Raw genomic sequence first — 17334 nt, forward strand, 5'->3', positions numbered from 1 at the left:
CTTTAAGTGGTGAAATAACTAAAGTTCTTTCAAGAAAAGCCAAGTTTATAGAAGATACATTTTACCCTTTATTTTTTGCTCTTTATTCTACGTGTGTAACTATGTTTTCTTTTATTCTTGTTTGGATTATTTGCTTTTAACTTTCACTAAATACCTTTAAAACGAACTCTTGGACTTTGAGAATTCTTTTGACACGCGTCTTACCCGTGCCTGATAACACCTTATATTTCAGCAGCTACAGTCACACTTGAGAAAAATTGATAAAAGTGTACTTTCAGGTGCGTTTTTAAAAACACATCACAATGATATATTGTCATCTAAAGTTGATTAAATCGAAGTTTTAAGTTCGAAGGGTCTCTTTATCCGTAACGACCTGGCACAGGACTCAAGTCCGCAAGATGCCGGATCCGTGAAGCCGCATCGCTAATCACTGTGCTATACCGTTCAGTACACTAATCAGCCGTTGTCTTGTTCGCACAACGTAGGGGAGCCATTAATAAATACTCAATAAACTGATTTGATTGAAAATTAATTTTACCTAGCCTCATGCATTCGCACTAACTGACAAATTGGGATGCTCCCTTGTCGAGGCAAGTGGACTGATATTTGATATTCAGGTTTTAAATCTCTTTGGGTCGCTTTCATTTTCAGTTTTATTACAAGAAGCCTTTTCTAAACTGAGATGAATTTTGCCGGGTCTAAAACGAATATCCCAGTCAAACCCACTGGCACGCTGTGATAACCGGTGCTCTGTACACAACGATCTGCGATACTTTAAATACGCAGCAACCACAGGTGGTTAGTTTTATGGTTTTAAAATATCACGGACGAGGACGGTCATCTTTTTATTGCTACTTTTTTTATAAAGGGCACAAAACGCATACAAGCTTGCCATTTATTCATTTAAACCCATAGAGTACATTTCAAATGATGAGGTCTAGTGCCTAGTTGGTTAGCGAATATGATTAGGTGAACACCCTTTGTGTTGGGAAACATCCACATGCAGTTGAACGCAGGGGGGGGAGGTCTCTTGTAAAATGACCCAGCATACTGTAATCATATTTTTAAACCAATGACCCCTCGCCGAGGAACATGGTATGGGCGGGCAGTGGTGTGGGCGGAGTCCAATGTCAGACCCCTCCCGTAATCAATAATTCTCCAGCTACGCGATGGCCGATTGTTGGCACGTTAGAAAGGTACACACATACTCACACTAAGCATTAGATGTGCTTATTTTTGATTTGTGCTTTTTTCGATTTGTTAGCAATGATCATATTTATTTATTTCGCTTGTAATATTTATTTATTCATCACAGTATAAGATCACTACCGTCCTTTACTGTACCAGAATGTAGCAATATCACAGTGTCTTGAAGAACCGTGGCGTTAGGAGCATCAGCGGAGGTTTAGAATTGAAGTTATAAGCTCGAGTTATAAGCTCGTAGGTTCGTTTGGGTACAGTTTAATAATTATAACGGTTTAATTGTAACACTAGGACATCCCACACCAGACCCCGAAGATAGGACCCTCTCCGTTATATAAAAACTGTCGTTGGCCTGTGCTATAGATAACAAACGCTGCCAGGAAATTGTGCTGCTGTACCCGTAGAATTAAATGAGTCTTTTGTTGCTCATTTTATTTGTGTTTAATTATTTTTTCACTTGTTTATTTCAGTGATTGCAAGGTTGAGAGGGTGGACTCTAGTGAGTACTGTGCTTTGATTGCTTAATGGTGTAGAACTGGGTACCAAAAGCATGTCCATTATGACACATTTAATAATAAAATAATTCATTACATTTATATAGCTCTATCTACACAGGGAGGAACCGGGAAGCGAACCCACAATCTTCCACAGTCTCCTTACTGCAAAGCAGCAGCACGACCACTGCATATTTGTGGTATACACTCCCACTGCACTACACTCAGCATATTTGTTCATGGTCACGTTTTCAATACATGTATTTATTTAATTTTCTCTGTAATACTCCATATGTTACCTCTAATAATTAATGAACAGACTATTTAAACATGCACATTTCCAGCAATAAATTCAGTCTGCATAACAAAAGTAAACAAACACTGTTTTCTTAAATAAAATGTTATTCCAGTTTTTTAAGTACACACAAATACATAAAACATGAAAGTACAATTGGGCATCTGTACAGACTTGCACTTGTGACTTGGTGCAAATAGCATACAGTTTAATAAATCCCTTCACTTTCAACAGATGCTTACTGGTGTATTCCTTCAAACTGGGCACTTGGGGAGAATCACTGCTCTACACAACTCAGCATCCCAAACAATTTTTGATTTAGTCACATGCATGAATGTGCAATGGTATACTCCTACACATATCAATCACTTTGCCAGTGGGAAAGGCACTATATAAGTAAAAGTATGAATCTAGTCATCCATTATAAAACTATTAGTGTATGTAGTTCACGGATAGAGAGGCTGGAGCATAGTCTAGGAGCACTGAATGCACACACACACAGACACAAACACAGGGCCATTATGTGTGTGTGACAGCTACTGCTATAACTGTCCGTGAACATCTGGCCAGACTTTAACAAAATGTTACACAATAGCCCAAATGGTTATACAGTTGGACATATACATACAATACAATACAATTTATTTTTGTCTAGCCCAAAAATCACACAAGAAGTGCCGCAATGGGCTTTAACAGGCCCAGCCCCTTGACAGCCCCCCAGCCTTGACTCTCTAAGAAGACAAGTAGTACTAGGGTTGTACCGTGTTAGCCATTATGAATGTAGAGAAAAGCCAAGCAAAATGACACCTTATATTGGCTAACTAAAAAGATTCAAATATGCAAGCTTTCGAGGCAACTCAGGCCCCATTACATCTTGCCTGAAGAAGGGGCCTGAGTTGCCTCGAAAGCTTGCATATTTGAATCTTTTTAGTTAGCCAATATAAGGTGTCATTTTGCTAAGAAGACAAGGAAAAACTCCCCAAAAAAACCCTTGTTGGGACAAAATGTAAGAAAACTTGGGAAAGGCAGTTCAAAGAGATACCCCTTTCCAGGTAAGTTGGGTGTGCAGTGGGTGTCAAAAAGAAGGGGGTCAATACAATACAACACACAGAACAGAACAAATCCTCAATACAGTATAAAAGTACAAGTATGGAGCAGAATTTAACAGTAGATGATATCATATCATACTCCTACTCGTCACTCCAATCTGACAATTTCCCATAAGTGGGTATTGTGTTAAAAACACCAAAAGGGCCAAAGTAGAATATAAATCATACTGGAGAAAAAGACATAGCCAGTAAAATGCTTTTAGTCATGTAGGGCTTGTATAATACTCTCATTATTAGTTACATAATAAAACAGTAAGGTCTGTGTGTCCAGTCTCCTTGAGCAATCTGATTGGTCAGTTTGGCTTTGGTGACAAAAGAGGAAGTGAAAGTGTGAGAGACACGAGGAGCAGTGAAGGCACACACTGAAAGAGACGCCTTTAAAGATGGTAGGTATAAAACCAGACCAGAGGTGAGAAGGGGCAACTTGAAAATAATGAGTCTGAGAATTGAGCTTAGTGGGAATGCGCTTGAAAAAGGGAGTGACGGTGACGAGATGTTCACACACATAACTACGGAGGAAAGGCAGGAAAGGTACACATATAGAATAGAGCAAGAGACAACAAATATTTTTAAATTATTTTATTGCCTGTCTTTGACAAATTACATGGCTAGTGAATCATAAGAAAGGAACCTTGTCACATTGAAAGCACTCTGGATGATTATTAAGAGATGGAATGCCCATATTGAAGCACAACTTTATAAACTTGGGAGCCCGTAATAATTAAAAAAAAAAAACTACATTCCAAATATAATTATGGCCCAATTGTGATGTGCTCAATGTTAATTTAGTTTGCAAAAGGGCAATGTCTATGTATGACTCCGGAGAAAGCACAGACCTCTCAAAGAGAACTTTTCCCTAATAAGGTCAACAAAGGGGGTCTTCCATTGATCCCATTCCCAATTCATCAAAATGAACTTCCAAATCACTTTAATTACACATTATCTGTATTGCTCCTTTAATTCTTGATCCAAGTCTGGTAAATGTTATGTTTGCTTAAATTGGTTTGGTCTTTAGTGTCTTTATAATAAACACATTCAGATATCCTTATCATTGAAGCATTGTTTCACCTGCCTAATTGTGCTAGTAATTTTATTCACTTGAATTTCTTGTGTATCTTGAAACACTGTTGATTACTCTGTTTTTTTTTTTTAAAAAACCTAGCTCTTCACTGAAACAAGTAAATGTCATGTCAACACATTAACATGGTGATTAGATACAGTAGATAGATAGAAAGATGGATGGATGGATGGATGGATGGATAGATGATACTTGCAGTTAACTTAATTCACCTCAGCTCATAAATGTACTGAAAAACCCAAGTGTTCAAACATTAATTGCTGAAAATAGTAGACAGTATCATTTATGTTCCCTGAGGACTGTCTTTTGCCATTGGCTTTTTTATCTGTATCATCTTCCTTTTTGTTTCAAACAAACTCACTAATAATACTTGGGCTCTTTGACTTAGTTGCAGTGAAGCTGAAGAAACATTCTTTCTTGCTTTTTGTTACGCATGGCCTCTACTAGAAACACATCTTCAGAAAACAAAGGGCTGAATTTAAAATAACTTTATCAAGCTTGGTTAGGCTAAACAATGCTAATTTAATTTGTTGCTGACAATTTGCTATGATTTTAACTTTTTTTTCTAGAATATATTTGATGTAAAGTAGCATGGAATGAAAAAAAAAAATATTGAAAAATCGTGTATACATTAAAAATCTTACAAAAAATAAGTTAATTTTAAATTCAGCTTTGCATAATGTTCAGATCTACATTAACTTTAGGGAAAAACTCTTAACAAATATAGCCATTATAACATGCAGGCTTAAATGGAATACGAATCTGCAATATAATAAAACTCTTAAGTGATTGGTCTGTTTGGCTTTGGTGTGATTGGTCAGTTTGGCTTTGGTGATGTCATCGAAAGAGGAGGTGCAGGTGTGAGTCCTGAGTAAAGGGTGTAGGAGGTACACTGAAAGTCACCTTCAAAGATGGGAATAGAAGTGACCAAGACACCTTAAATGAGTCTAAGTAGAGCAAAGGAAGCACCAATCAAAAGAGAGGTTCAGACACAAGAACACAGAGGAAAGGTGCTGAAGATTAGGGTTAGCAAGATCGATACCATTGTAATCGATACTTCAAAACTCAAACTGTACTCATTTAGTATTGAGAACCATTAGAAAATATCGATTACTTTTTTTTCTGTAAGATATGGCAGCAAGGTTCTTGCAAAGACGTTAAAATGTCCCAACACACTTTCTGCTCGCATGTACTGAAATGAGCAGACGCGCGCTGTGATGCAAGAATGCCATAAACCTGCGCCCCTGGCACCAAGTGCCCCCTGTGTACAACAATGGCTGACTGAAAGCCTAGCGCAATATACTACTACTTTTCACAGATGAAAAAGCATACAGCTCAGTATTTGTGAGGAGAAGCAGCACAGAGGAAAAAACAAGCATCCTATTTAAACCTTTAAAAAGCAAACGATGCAAATATGAAACACGGTGATTTAGCTGCAACCATTGCCAGAAGGACGTTACGGGAGAGATTGCAAAGAGGTACAAGATGTTATCCAGGTAACTTTGCTGCTGGGTTATGTAGACTGTGGTTTACTGAAGACGTTTTAGTTCAGTTAACATTTTGCCGTTTACCACTCATTGATACTTCAAGAAATGTAAAGCCTGCTGTTAGCGGAATGGAGAAGACAATAGTGTAAAGCACCAATAAGAATGATAGTCTAAGACTTCATAGCGATGCCTATATTGAAAATTAGTTTCATCTTATCTGAAACTAGTTCTTAAAATGTAAATAAATACTTTGCAGCTTTAGTGGATTTAAAATTGTAATTGAATAATAACAACGTATAGTATAATAAAATACAATCCTATACGTAATTTTGTCAGTCAGTCATTCGTTCTCCAACCCGCTATATCCTAACACAGGGCAGGAACAAACCCCGGGCAGGGAGCCAGCCCACCGCAGACGTAATTTTTTATTGTTAAAATCGTCTTGTGTTCCTGTTTCTTCCCACAGTCCAAAGATAGGCTGGTTGACAATGTTAAACTGGTCCCTGATGTGTGCGTGTCGTGTGTGTGTGTTCACCTTGTGATGAGCTGCCGGCCCCATCCAGGGATTGTTCCCTCACTCGCACCCGCAGAGGTAAACTAGGATTAAGTGTAAAAATTTTACTTTTTCTGAAAAAAATTTGAAGCTTGACTAAAATTAAGGCTAATATGATAAAATTATTCTCAATTAAAACAAGAAGGCAAATTATAATAGAAAATGCAAATGTGGGAATATTATTTAGTGTTTGACGGGAATCGGTTTAAGTACTTTTGTGAAATGATTGGGTCACAATCTGTTCTACATGTATTGAAGAAATGACCCAATCTTTATGAAAACGTAAAAGTTCATACTATTTTTTTTTTTATCATGTTTGTATATTCATTCTGGGTGGCACGGTGGAATGGAGCAGTGGTGCTTATGTGTCTCAGTAAGGAATCCAAGGTTTGTGACCCAGGGCCTTGCTGTGAGGAGTTTGCAGGTTCTTAGGGTTTCCTCTCACAGTCCAAAGACGTGCAGATTAGGTGGAGTGGATTTTCAACTTTAAATTGGCCGGAGTGTGTGAGTGTGTGTGTGAGGGTTTGTGTGTGTGTGTGTGTGTTCGCCATGTGATAGACTGGCATTCAGTCCAGAGTTTGTGTTCTTACCTTACGCTTTGTGCTAGCTGGGATATTCTCCAGACCCCAACCGACGACACAGGTCTGGATTAAATCGGTTAGAAAATGACAGGGCGTGTTAATTCTATTAATATATATATTTTTTGCAATAAATGTGGTATGGTAACATTGATGCTGTGTAAGGATTTTAGTTAATTTAAATACAGAGTGGCCTGTAATAATAATGGCCATTCTAAAACATCATTTGAAAACTAGTTCCTGTGCTATTTAAAAATTCTCAATGCCGGTATCGGAAATACTAACACATGAAATACTTGTATCAGTATCGTTTTCAGGAGGAGTATCGCCCATCTCTACTGACGTGCATTCCCACCCCGCTTGCTGACAGCAGGAACGGAAAAGAGCATCTGAAGGGCAGCCTGACAGAGACAGCTCTGACAAAATAAGCGGCAATCCAGAGGGGTGGAGCCTGGGGGAGAAAAAAAAACGTGTACGTGTAGCTAAGAAACGCAGGAAATTCAGGAGGGTGGCAGTGACAGAATAGTGAGGAAAAGTAGGAAAAAACAGACTCTCGGCGCCAGTGATATCTATCTATCTATCTATCTATCTATCTATCTATCTATCTATCTATCTATCTATCTATCTATCTGTCTGTCTATCTGTCTGTCTGTCTGTCTGTCTGTCTGTCTGTCTGTCTGTCTGTCTCAACCTTAACATAGGAAAACAGACCGTAGGCGCCTGTGATATCTATCTATCTATCTATCTATCTATCTATCTATCTATCTATCTATCTATCTATCTATCTGTCTGTCTGTCTGTCTGTCTGTCTGTCTGTCTGTCTGTCTGTCTCAACCTTAACATAGGAAAACAGACCGTAGGCGCCTGTGATATCTATCTATCTATCTATCTATCTATCTATCTATCTATCTATCTATCTATCTATCTGTCTGTCTGTCTGTCTGTCTGTCTGTCTGTCTGTCTGTCTGTCTGTCTGTCTCAACCTTAACATAGGAAAACAGACCGTAGGCGCCTGTGATATCTATCTATCTATCTATCTATCTATCTATCTATCTATCTATCTATCTATCTATCTATCTATCTATCTATCTATCTATCTATCTATCTATCGTTCTCTCGCTCTCTCTCTCGACCTTAACATCAGACTGACGAGGGAAACCGCGAAAGGAAATGCATTGCATAATTAAAAGTAAGATGCTCCAGCATTCACAAAAAACTTTCCTGGTGCCCAAAGGTCGCTACCATGAAACCGGCGCTACTAAGGAGACGCCTACAAGAAAAAGTCATAAAGATCCATTCCCCCTTTCAAACTGCTTACAAGGCGCCGGATGATTCTTGAAATTATGCCCCTTTTCAGACATGTAAATGACTTCAAAGTTTATCAGTCTGTCAGGCACTAATATATTTAATACGCGTGATAAAACCAAGGCAATGATTAACAAGCTTGCATTTTTGATCAGACGTCAAAATGAAAACAATACGCAGGTTATTCCTTCCCGGAATGAATTCTTACCTGCAGCCAAGTCGACAGGGCGGACTGTGTCAAACGAGATAACCATGAACATGTCACACATCTGAAACATCTGGCTGTGCAGTAACAATTATACTTTACTGCGATTGTCGGTGCGATCTTTTAGAAGCGCAATTCTTTTGATTGTTGTGGCAGCGCCAACACTCCTTATCTCCCACTAAGTCAGCAAGAGACTTCAGTATTGCCACAAATGAAGACTTGAAGCGAATATCAACACAGACTATTAGCAAACGTTTGAAGTTTACATACTGAATATCCAGAGCTTTTTCAAACATGGCTGTGAGGTACCTTTTGCCATTTTCAACCTCTGGTATTTCTACCAGTGCCGTTTTATCTGCACACATACCGCTAAAATCCAAGTACAGACCGACTTTCAATTGAGAAGTGCTTAAGACTAAAACTCTCATGCATTTCATCAAACTTGCAGAAACTGTTTAAGAACACCGATCACATTAATAATGATTAAGTAGAATAAATACAAAAATAAGAAAATACCGAAAAAGTTATTTTGTAATGTCTATGGTATACCAATTATTGATACCATGTGTACACGAGGCATTGTTAAGGTGGTAGGTATAATCTGTGGAGCTGAAAGGAGGGGGGGGGGGGGGGTAAGCAAGACTTAAAAGGTCTGGGAACCCCTGCTGCAGGGGAAAATGAGTTACCCCCTCCCAAACAGTCCAACCCCGCACGCGTGACAATCGAACTCCATCCGCTCACTACATTTAACCATTTTACAATGGAGAGCAAAGGTAAAAGAGAGGAGAAAAGTGGTGCTGAAAAATTAAGAATTAAGCAAAAAAAGCGCCGGATGAGGATAATCAAGATGCATGAAAATTTCATCTTTATTTAGAACAGGTGAGGAAAGTTAATTTTACAACACCGCATTGGCTCACGACTTTAGTAGCATAAGTGACAGAAAAGTGTCTGCTATATGGTACCTAATTTCCTGTGTCCCTAGTCTGTCAGATTGCTTTAAACTGAGTTTCTAGCGATCTCATTTTCTTTCTAGCCGGCACTGATGGACACTGCTTCACATGACACCACTGTTAATGTGACCTCAATAAATAACATTGTTTAGTAGTGGATTTACAACGCAAGTATTGAACAGCCAAATGCCCAAATCGCAATAGCAAAACGCTGCGTCTGCTTCACCGTTCTGCTCCAACTCATTGTTTTTTTGCATCCACAGGTCGCCAAGGTGGTGGAGCCATTGTTAGGTCAACTGCAGGAGCAGGTATGTACAACTTTGTGGTGCTGTGGTATGATGAAGGTTTGCAGATGTTTTTTAATATACAGATGATTGTATGACCAGTGAGAAATATTACTATGACCACAGGATATGATTAAATGATCAAAGGAAGGATACACAATAATTATTATAGCTGTACAGCCATTATGCATTTAATCAGACATGATATATAGTAGTACACAGTATATAATAGTGAAGAAATAACACATCATAAATAGATGGACGTTCTGACGTCTGGCTTCATACAGAAGTCACGTCTTGTGTCTGTGCTGTTTAAGAAGACAGACAGCCATCTTAATCCATAGTTGGAGCACGCAGGTGTAAATATGCAGAAATACACCGATGAACTATGATTGTTATTGCTAATCCTATGAAAAAAAAGAGTAAATTTAGTAAAGGGGTACAGCCCAATTCGTGTACATGTACCCACTAGGACAGTGCTTCCCAAAGTGTGGTCCTGTGCTTCCCAAAGTGTGGTCTATTCTCTGTTCAGTCTCTATTTTTAATATGTTGAGCTGAGCTGCGCCGTGCGTACCACCTCCAGTGTATGTAGCGTACAACGTAAATTTACAATTACACAAAACCATGGGTGGTCTTATTTCAAACGTTCCAGTGATGGGAAGGAGCACGGCCGCAAAAGAGGTGTTTGGGGGTGGCAAGTGGGGCTTTTGAGGTCTGCGTGTCCCATTCGGGCGGATTTGTCAAGTTGTATTTTTCAGTATATATATGTCATATATATATATATGTGTGTGTATATATATATATATATGTGTATATGTATGTATATTATATATATATGTGTGTGTGTGTGTGTATAAATATATATGCATGTGTATGTATGTGTATATAGTGTGTGTGTGTGTATATGTATGTATGTATGTATATATATATATGTGTGTGTGAGTGTGTGTGTGTGTGTATGTCAAGTTATATTCTCCAGTTTATATTTATTTGAGATGCTTCTAACAGGAACCCTTTTAAAAATCCCTCTTTAAAGGTCAAATTCCGTACATTTACGTCTATGAAGACATTCCATAGCCCAAATATTAATGCACAAAAACATGTATCGCTATTGATAACCGGGTGAAATGACATCAACATGAGTTATGACTGACATCCTGCATATTGAGACTCAGGGTATACATCCATCCATCCATCCATTTTCCAACCCGCTGAATCCGAACACAGGGTCACGGGGGTCTGCTGGAGCCAATCCCAGCCAACACAGGGCACAAGGCAGGAACCAATCCCGGGCAGGGTGCCAACCCACCGCAGGACACACACAAACACACCCACACACCAAGCACACACTAGGGCCAATTTAGAATCGCCAATCCACCTAACCAGCATGTCTTTGGACTGTGGGAGGAAACCGGAGCGCCCGGAGGAAACCCAAGCAGACACGGGGAGAGCATGCAAACTCCACGCAGGGAGGACCCGGGAATCGAACCCAGGTCCCCAGGTCTCCCAACTGCGAGGCAGCAGCGCTACTCACTGCGCCACCGTGCCGCCCTCAGGGTATACAGTACAGAGTATATAATTTGGCTACTTTTCTAGAAGAGCCCTGCTAATTTCCGCACGACACCGTATTGCATTTCGCATGCACTGTTGTGGTATTGGAATTATGAAATGCACTTTTTAAATAGATTATATCGTTATATTTTGATAAATTACGCGTGTTATCTTGCGAAAATTTCGCTGAATACTGTAATCGGAAATTTGTTAGCATTATTTTTATTAAATTCGTACGCATGTTTGTTCAGTCCAGACATACCGGTAACAGCGTTTGACGTAACCGGCCCCGCGTAGGGTTAGTCAGCCTAAGGCCTCCTCTGCACGACCGCTTCATTTTTGTATTCATAAGAAATATTCGGTAGAATCATTCTTTAAAACGAATCTAGTTTATCTAAAAAAGAATGGATGTGGTTAAAGTCGACTAAAGCCAAATCTTTACCTGCAGCAAGTCCGACACTGCATCTGAAACAAGCAGTTCGCTTGGCACTGAAATGCTTTCCATCGGCTCGTGTCGACATTTCACAGCAAATGCACGATTTAGCGAAAAACTGCCTTTGGTTAAGATGCGTAAATATAATGGCAAATAGTAAAACACATCGAGCCTGGCTTCATTTATATCTGGGTCAGTAACACAGACCGAAGATGTCTGTAGGGAAGAGATAGTACGCAAAAATTGTTAAACGTAGCCTATTCTATTGTGGCATAAATTAAAAAACAACAAAAAAAAAGACACGCTTGTCTCTTGTCAGTATGACTTAATAGGCAAAATGAAGGCAAATCTGGCAATAGGATAAACATGCTTTCCCATTTAGCATTATGTAGGCCTGAGGAAAATGTTTGAACTGTAGCTTTCTAGACATGAGCCAGAAAGCAGTTGTTACTACTTTTGATTTATAAAAACAACAGTTACTACTACTTTTGATTTATAACATTTTTATTGTTTGGTATTTTTTGTAGATTGGTGTTATATTGCTGAGACGTCTGGCTCGTGTACAGGTAATGTTTACTGGTTATTACAACTAAAAGATAACTAAGAAGTTCATTTAGACATTGCATAGTTTTCTTTTAAACATTGCATAGTTTTTCTTTTAATGTATCTGGATAAAACTCCGTTCTTCATTTGAGCCAGTTTGTGCTGGGGAAATGTCCAAGGTGCAGAAAGGTCAAGTGAGGGTTTTTGATTTAATTCACAAATACTGCCTCAAGTTTTTGCTTTCCTTTATTCTTGTTTCTTCCTCAATGTTTTATGTCATTAACAATTGTTGCATTTGTAAAGTATATATGCTTTTTACAGTTAATGTGTATTTTTTACATAGTTGTGATTTTTTTTATAGTTAATGTACATTTTTTACATAGTGGTGGCACTGAGGCCAAAGATCTGCGCTGGTATCCAGAAGGTTGCCAGTTCGAATCTCTGTTATTGTCAAAAGGGATCCTTCTCTGCTGGGCCATTGAGCAAGGTCTTTAATGGACAATTGCTCCAGTTGCACTGTACAGTGGCTGACCCTGAGCTCTGAGACCCAAGGGGTATGCGAAGACTAATTAATAAATTCCCAATACAAGAAATTGTATAAAGCAAAATAAATTAAAAAAAAAAAAGAATTTTAAAATGTTTTTCTGTTGTAAATTAAGCTGGAAATATGGACCCAGGCTGGTGCTCTTTTTCAGAATAATGATGCATTCAAAAAGAAGTCATACCTTTTAAAAACAGCAGTGTCTTGCATCTTCTTTCCTTGTTCTTGCTTATTTCATTTAGTTCTCAGTTGTATATCTATTATTAAATAATATAGGTTTATTTTCAGCTTGGCGGTCTCTTGTGTATTCAGCGGTGGACATCTTCCCTTGAGTTTGGTTAGCATAAGCGGACTCACAGGATTTTTCCATTAAGAATATTGGTCACAGTTTTCCAATAGGGAAAAACTGCAAAGACATTATTACAAAGATCAGATAAATCATTACTGTAGAACACTACTGAATGTCTGACTAGCATATAAGATTTGTAAAGATGACATCAGTGGTACCTTACTATCTGGCATGGAGATCCTCTGCTCATTTTCTACAATAGCCCAGCCCTGAATATCAATATAAGCAAATCCTTGTGAGAGTTTTGTTCAAGGTTACAGATTAGCATTGACCAGGATTCACAACATTTACACTACTATGAAGAGAACAAAGCAGCACATTTATTTGGAGACCTCTGAAAGGGTATAAGCGGGTATAAACCACATAAACACAATTAACTCACTTTGGTTATTATTTGCAATGAAAGCATTCACCATAAACAAAGGTCAATAGTTTACAAGTGCACTTCTTTCCAGATGTTATTCATTAGATTTTCTTCCTTAAGTTCAAATATATTCTCATTGGCCTCAGGAAAATGACCTTTGATAGTGACAAATTTTATAATGTATAGATTTTACATGTAATAAATGCAAACTTTTAATATTTTGTCTCCTGTGTGAAAATAACTTCCCTTAAAATTATTAAAATTAAAGTTATCAAGCAGAATCTTGAATTGAATTTTTATCATGGCACAGTAAAAATCTATTGTTAAAAACTTGTGTACTGTAGTAATCCCTATACTTTTGTCGGTAGTAAAAGTCATGAGAAAAGACAATTTCTCAAATATCCAAATACCAAATACCCAATAAAAAGATCTTTGCTGAACGTTTTTCAAACACTATTTAGACACATTAGGATGGTATTTCCTAAATCCTTCCTTTCACTGAACAGATGCAAGGTGTTTTCCTCCACTTGGATAATTTAATGAAATATGTAGTAAAACCAGTCAATTTCAACATAGTATACTGACAACCTTGCCATTAACAGAAGACTCGAAATGTGTCCTGAGACGTACAGATACTTTGCTGTACACTACGAATGATATTTTTAAGGGCTTTATCATTTTTAAACCAGACTTGACTGTTTACCTGTGTCATGACATGGCTTCAGAGTTTATGCCCCAGACCCAGAGAGAATAAGATAAATTCATACTAAGGCTAAAAGTGAAAAGCCTCCATGACTAATAATCTGCACTTGTTGAGGCTATTAGGAACTTTGCTCACACAAATTTCAGAGGCATTTCAAAATTAAAACTCCCAAGTGCAGAATAAGTGGCATTACTTGATAGAAAACATAAAATGTAATATAATTCAAATAATCATTTCATTTTAATGCTAAGCCTGCCTTTTCCATATAACAAACACCACTGACAAGGAGATTTTCAAAACAGTTTACCGTAATATAAACAATTTTTCTCATCCTTTTATTTCTTAGAACCCCCTCTTTGGAGCAGTATGGCAAATTCTAAATGTGGAGGAAAAGCTCAGTCACCTGTAAATATTGTCAGAAATGTAGCTGTACTGGACTATAGTCTGAAAAAATTCATGTTTGAAGGATACGACAACGTCATTACCGCGGATGTGATGAACAATGGTTATACTGGTAAGTCTGTAAACTCTTACATAATATAAAACTCATTTTACTTCATGTTCATGCAGACCAGTCAAGCAATACCTTAATCACTGTAACTGAACATGTGCATGTTCCTTAGATTAAAAGTGAACTGCAAATGTCAATAGCATTTGAAATACTGATCACATTACTGTGCCACTGTGGTGCATTTGCCTCACACCCCCAGAGTCTAGGACCCCTCAGATTTGCATTGTTTTTCCCCAGGTTTTCCAGTTTCTCCCATATTCCAAAGATATATAGATTACATTGATTGATTATTGTATATTGGCCCACTAAGACTGAGTGTGAAAGTGGGCATTTGAATGAGTGTACCCTGTGCAATGGGCTGGCATCCTATCTTAGTTGTTAGATATAACGAGTTAGATATCCATCCATCCATCCATTATCCAACCCGCTATATCCTAACTACAGGGTCATGGGGGTCTGCTGGAGCCAATCCCAGCCAACACAGGGCACAAGGCAGGGAACCAATCCTGGGCAGGGTGCCAACCCACCGCAGGACACACACAAACACACCCACACACCAAGCACACACTAGGGCCAATTTAGAATCACCAGTCCACCTAACCTGCATGTCTTTGGACTGTGGGAGGAAACCGGAGCGCCCGGAGGAAACCCACGCAGACACGGGGAGAACATGCAAACTCCACGCAGGGAGGACCCGGGAACCGAACCCGGGTCTCCTAACTGTGAAGCAGCAGCGCTACCACTGCGCCACCGTGCCGCCCCCGAGTTAGATATAGTTGACTTAAATTTTGAACTACGGTGGTCCTGAGGTGCATTGTGCTAAAACAAATTAAAGATCTCTAGATGCAAAAACAAATTATACGGTGTAAAAACAAATCAGAAATCACAAAAACAAATTGGAAACTTGAAAGCATACTGTATACATGGAGAAATGAATCAGAAAACACAAAACAAATGGATAATGCACAACCATATATTGAATGCCAAAACAAATCAAAACACAAAAACGAGTGGAAAATGCAAAAAGAAATAAACTGCTAAAACAATTCATCCATCCATCCATTTTCCAACCCGCTGAATCTGAACACAGGGTCACGGGGGTCTGCTGGAGCCAAACACAGGGCACAAGGCAGGAACCAATCCCGGGCAGGGTGCCAACCCACCGCAGTAAAACAATTCAGAGAACACAAATTGAAAACAAATTCAGATACACAAAAACAAACTGAAAATGCAGAAACAAATTGGAAGTGCAAATATGAATCAGAAGCAACAAATGCAAAAGGAGCAACAAATGACTATGCAAAAAATTGGGAAGCATGCAAAAGAAGAGAGCAGTGCACTGACCAATCCGAAGTGAAAAAATAGTGAGAGCTGAAGTACGTCCCAATTGAATCACAGCTTTTCAGTGACGGTTTCTGACTTGTTTTTGCATTTTAAATTTTATGTTTTCTGTCTTGTTTTTATAGTTTACCATTTATTTGTGTGTACTAATGTATTTTTTTGCATAATCAATTTTTTGTTTTTGCTTTTGTGTTTTCTGATGTGTTATTACATTTCAAATTTATTTTTGTGTTTTATGATTTGTTGTTGAGCAGTGTACTTCAGAGCCGCTGTACTGAACCCCAACAATTCTGTGTTAGAATGAGCTGGAATAGATATCACTGCTTTGCACTTTGTGTTGTATAGATTTAGATGTGCTAAATCCATTTATGAAATTAAGATTTCCCTACCACCAGACAGTTTCTGTAAGGTATTATATTTAGTGAATGACTGTTTTAAATACCTTACATTTATTTTATGGCAAAAGTACTTTTCATGTTTATGATATATTTTTTACATTACGTTAAACTGAAAATGCCTTTCTTCCATGTTTATAATGTTAGTAGAGGTAGTAACAGCCCAAAATCAAGTATTTGCTAGTTTTTTCTCCCAAAAAGTATTTTGGTCTATTGTCTTATTAAAATTTATAATTGAAAGTGTAGAAAGAAGCTTTCTAATTACACAGAAGACAGGAAGTTGCTTTAAATGGTTTATACAGAAATACATACGGTCAGGTTGATCCATCCATTGTCTCGGTCTGGGACAAGCAAGAGCAAAGAGTAAGAATACACAGCCTGCCTTTGAGGCAACAAAAGTTGCTGGTTAATCAAATTTTTGAGGGGTAGAGAGGAACACAGAATGAGTCGGTGTTAGCAGACTTTCACGGGTCATTCCAGCATGAAGTGGAAAAAACTACCAAGTGATTACTTTTTGTGATGTACGTGTAATTTATAATTTTTGTAAAGTCTAAATAATTCATTTTAATTTAATTTTTTTCTGTGTTTTTTTTTTATTTTAAATGTTCCTAACTGGATGTGTCAAATCTATAAAGAACACCTAAAAAGTTTGACGGGAACAAAAGTTTGTTTTACAGACCAGTGTAATTAATGCTTTATTGACACACCGCCCTCACATCTGAACTCAAATTTGGAATACAGCAGTACACAAATTATGGACTCACCAAAATGTAGCTGAGCACCCAGAATGCATTTTCTAGAAGAGATAAGCAGAATTTTGGAAGGTCTAATCCGCACAGTACCACTTTCACATTCATATGTCTCAAACTGTAGTGTCGGTTCAAGAAAACTTTTTAAAGATCTACTAGTTTCTTTTACATTTGATCTGGTTAATTGAGACACAATGAAGAAAATGATCTTATTTAAAAAATAAAAAAATGAAATACATTTTGAACCAAATGAAAACAAATATTGTATCCCTTGCTCCATATGCCCTGTTCCAATCCTCTATTTACTACTTCT

General features: G+C 38.0%; 1 protein-coding gene across 1 annotated transcript in view; it reads left to right on the plus strand.

Moving 5' to 3' along the window:
• Positions 1-9435: 9435 nt before the first annotated feature.
• The window catches only part of LOC114655765 (carbonic anhydrase 14-like), a gene marked incomplete at its 5' end in the record, with an annotated part of 35035 nt that continues 27136 nt past the window's right edge, over positions 9436-17334 (plus strand). Inside the window, 3 exons of the mRNA XM_051931243.1 lie at positions 9436-9565; positions 12053-12091; positions 14372-14539. Of these exons, the coding sequence (XP_051787203.1) occupies positions 9436-9565; positions 12053-12091; positions 14372-14539 (337 nt within the window). The remainder of the gene's footprint in view (positions 9566-12052; positions 12092-14371; positions 14540-17334) is intronic.

The sequence above is a fragment of the Erpetoichthys calabaricus genome, chromosome 8 (genome assembly GCF_900747795.2).
Source record: "Erpetoichthys calabaricus chromosome 8, fErpCal1.3, whole genome shotgun sequence".
NCBI lineage: Eukaryota > Metazoa > Chordata > Cladistia > Polypteriformes > Polypteridae > Erpetoichthys > Erpetoichthys calabaricus.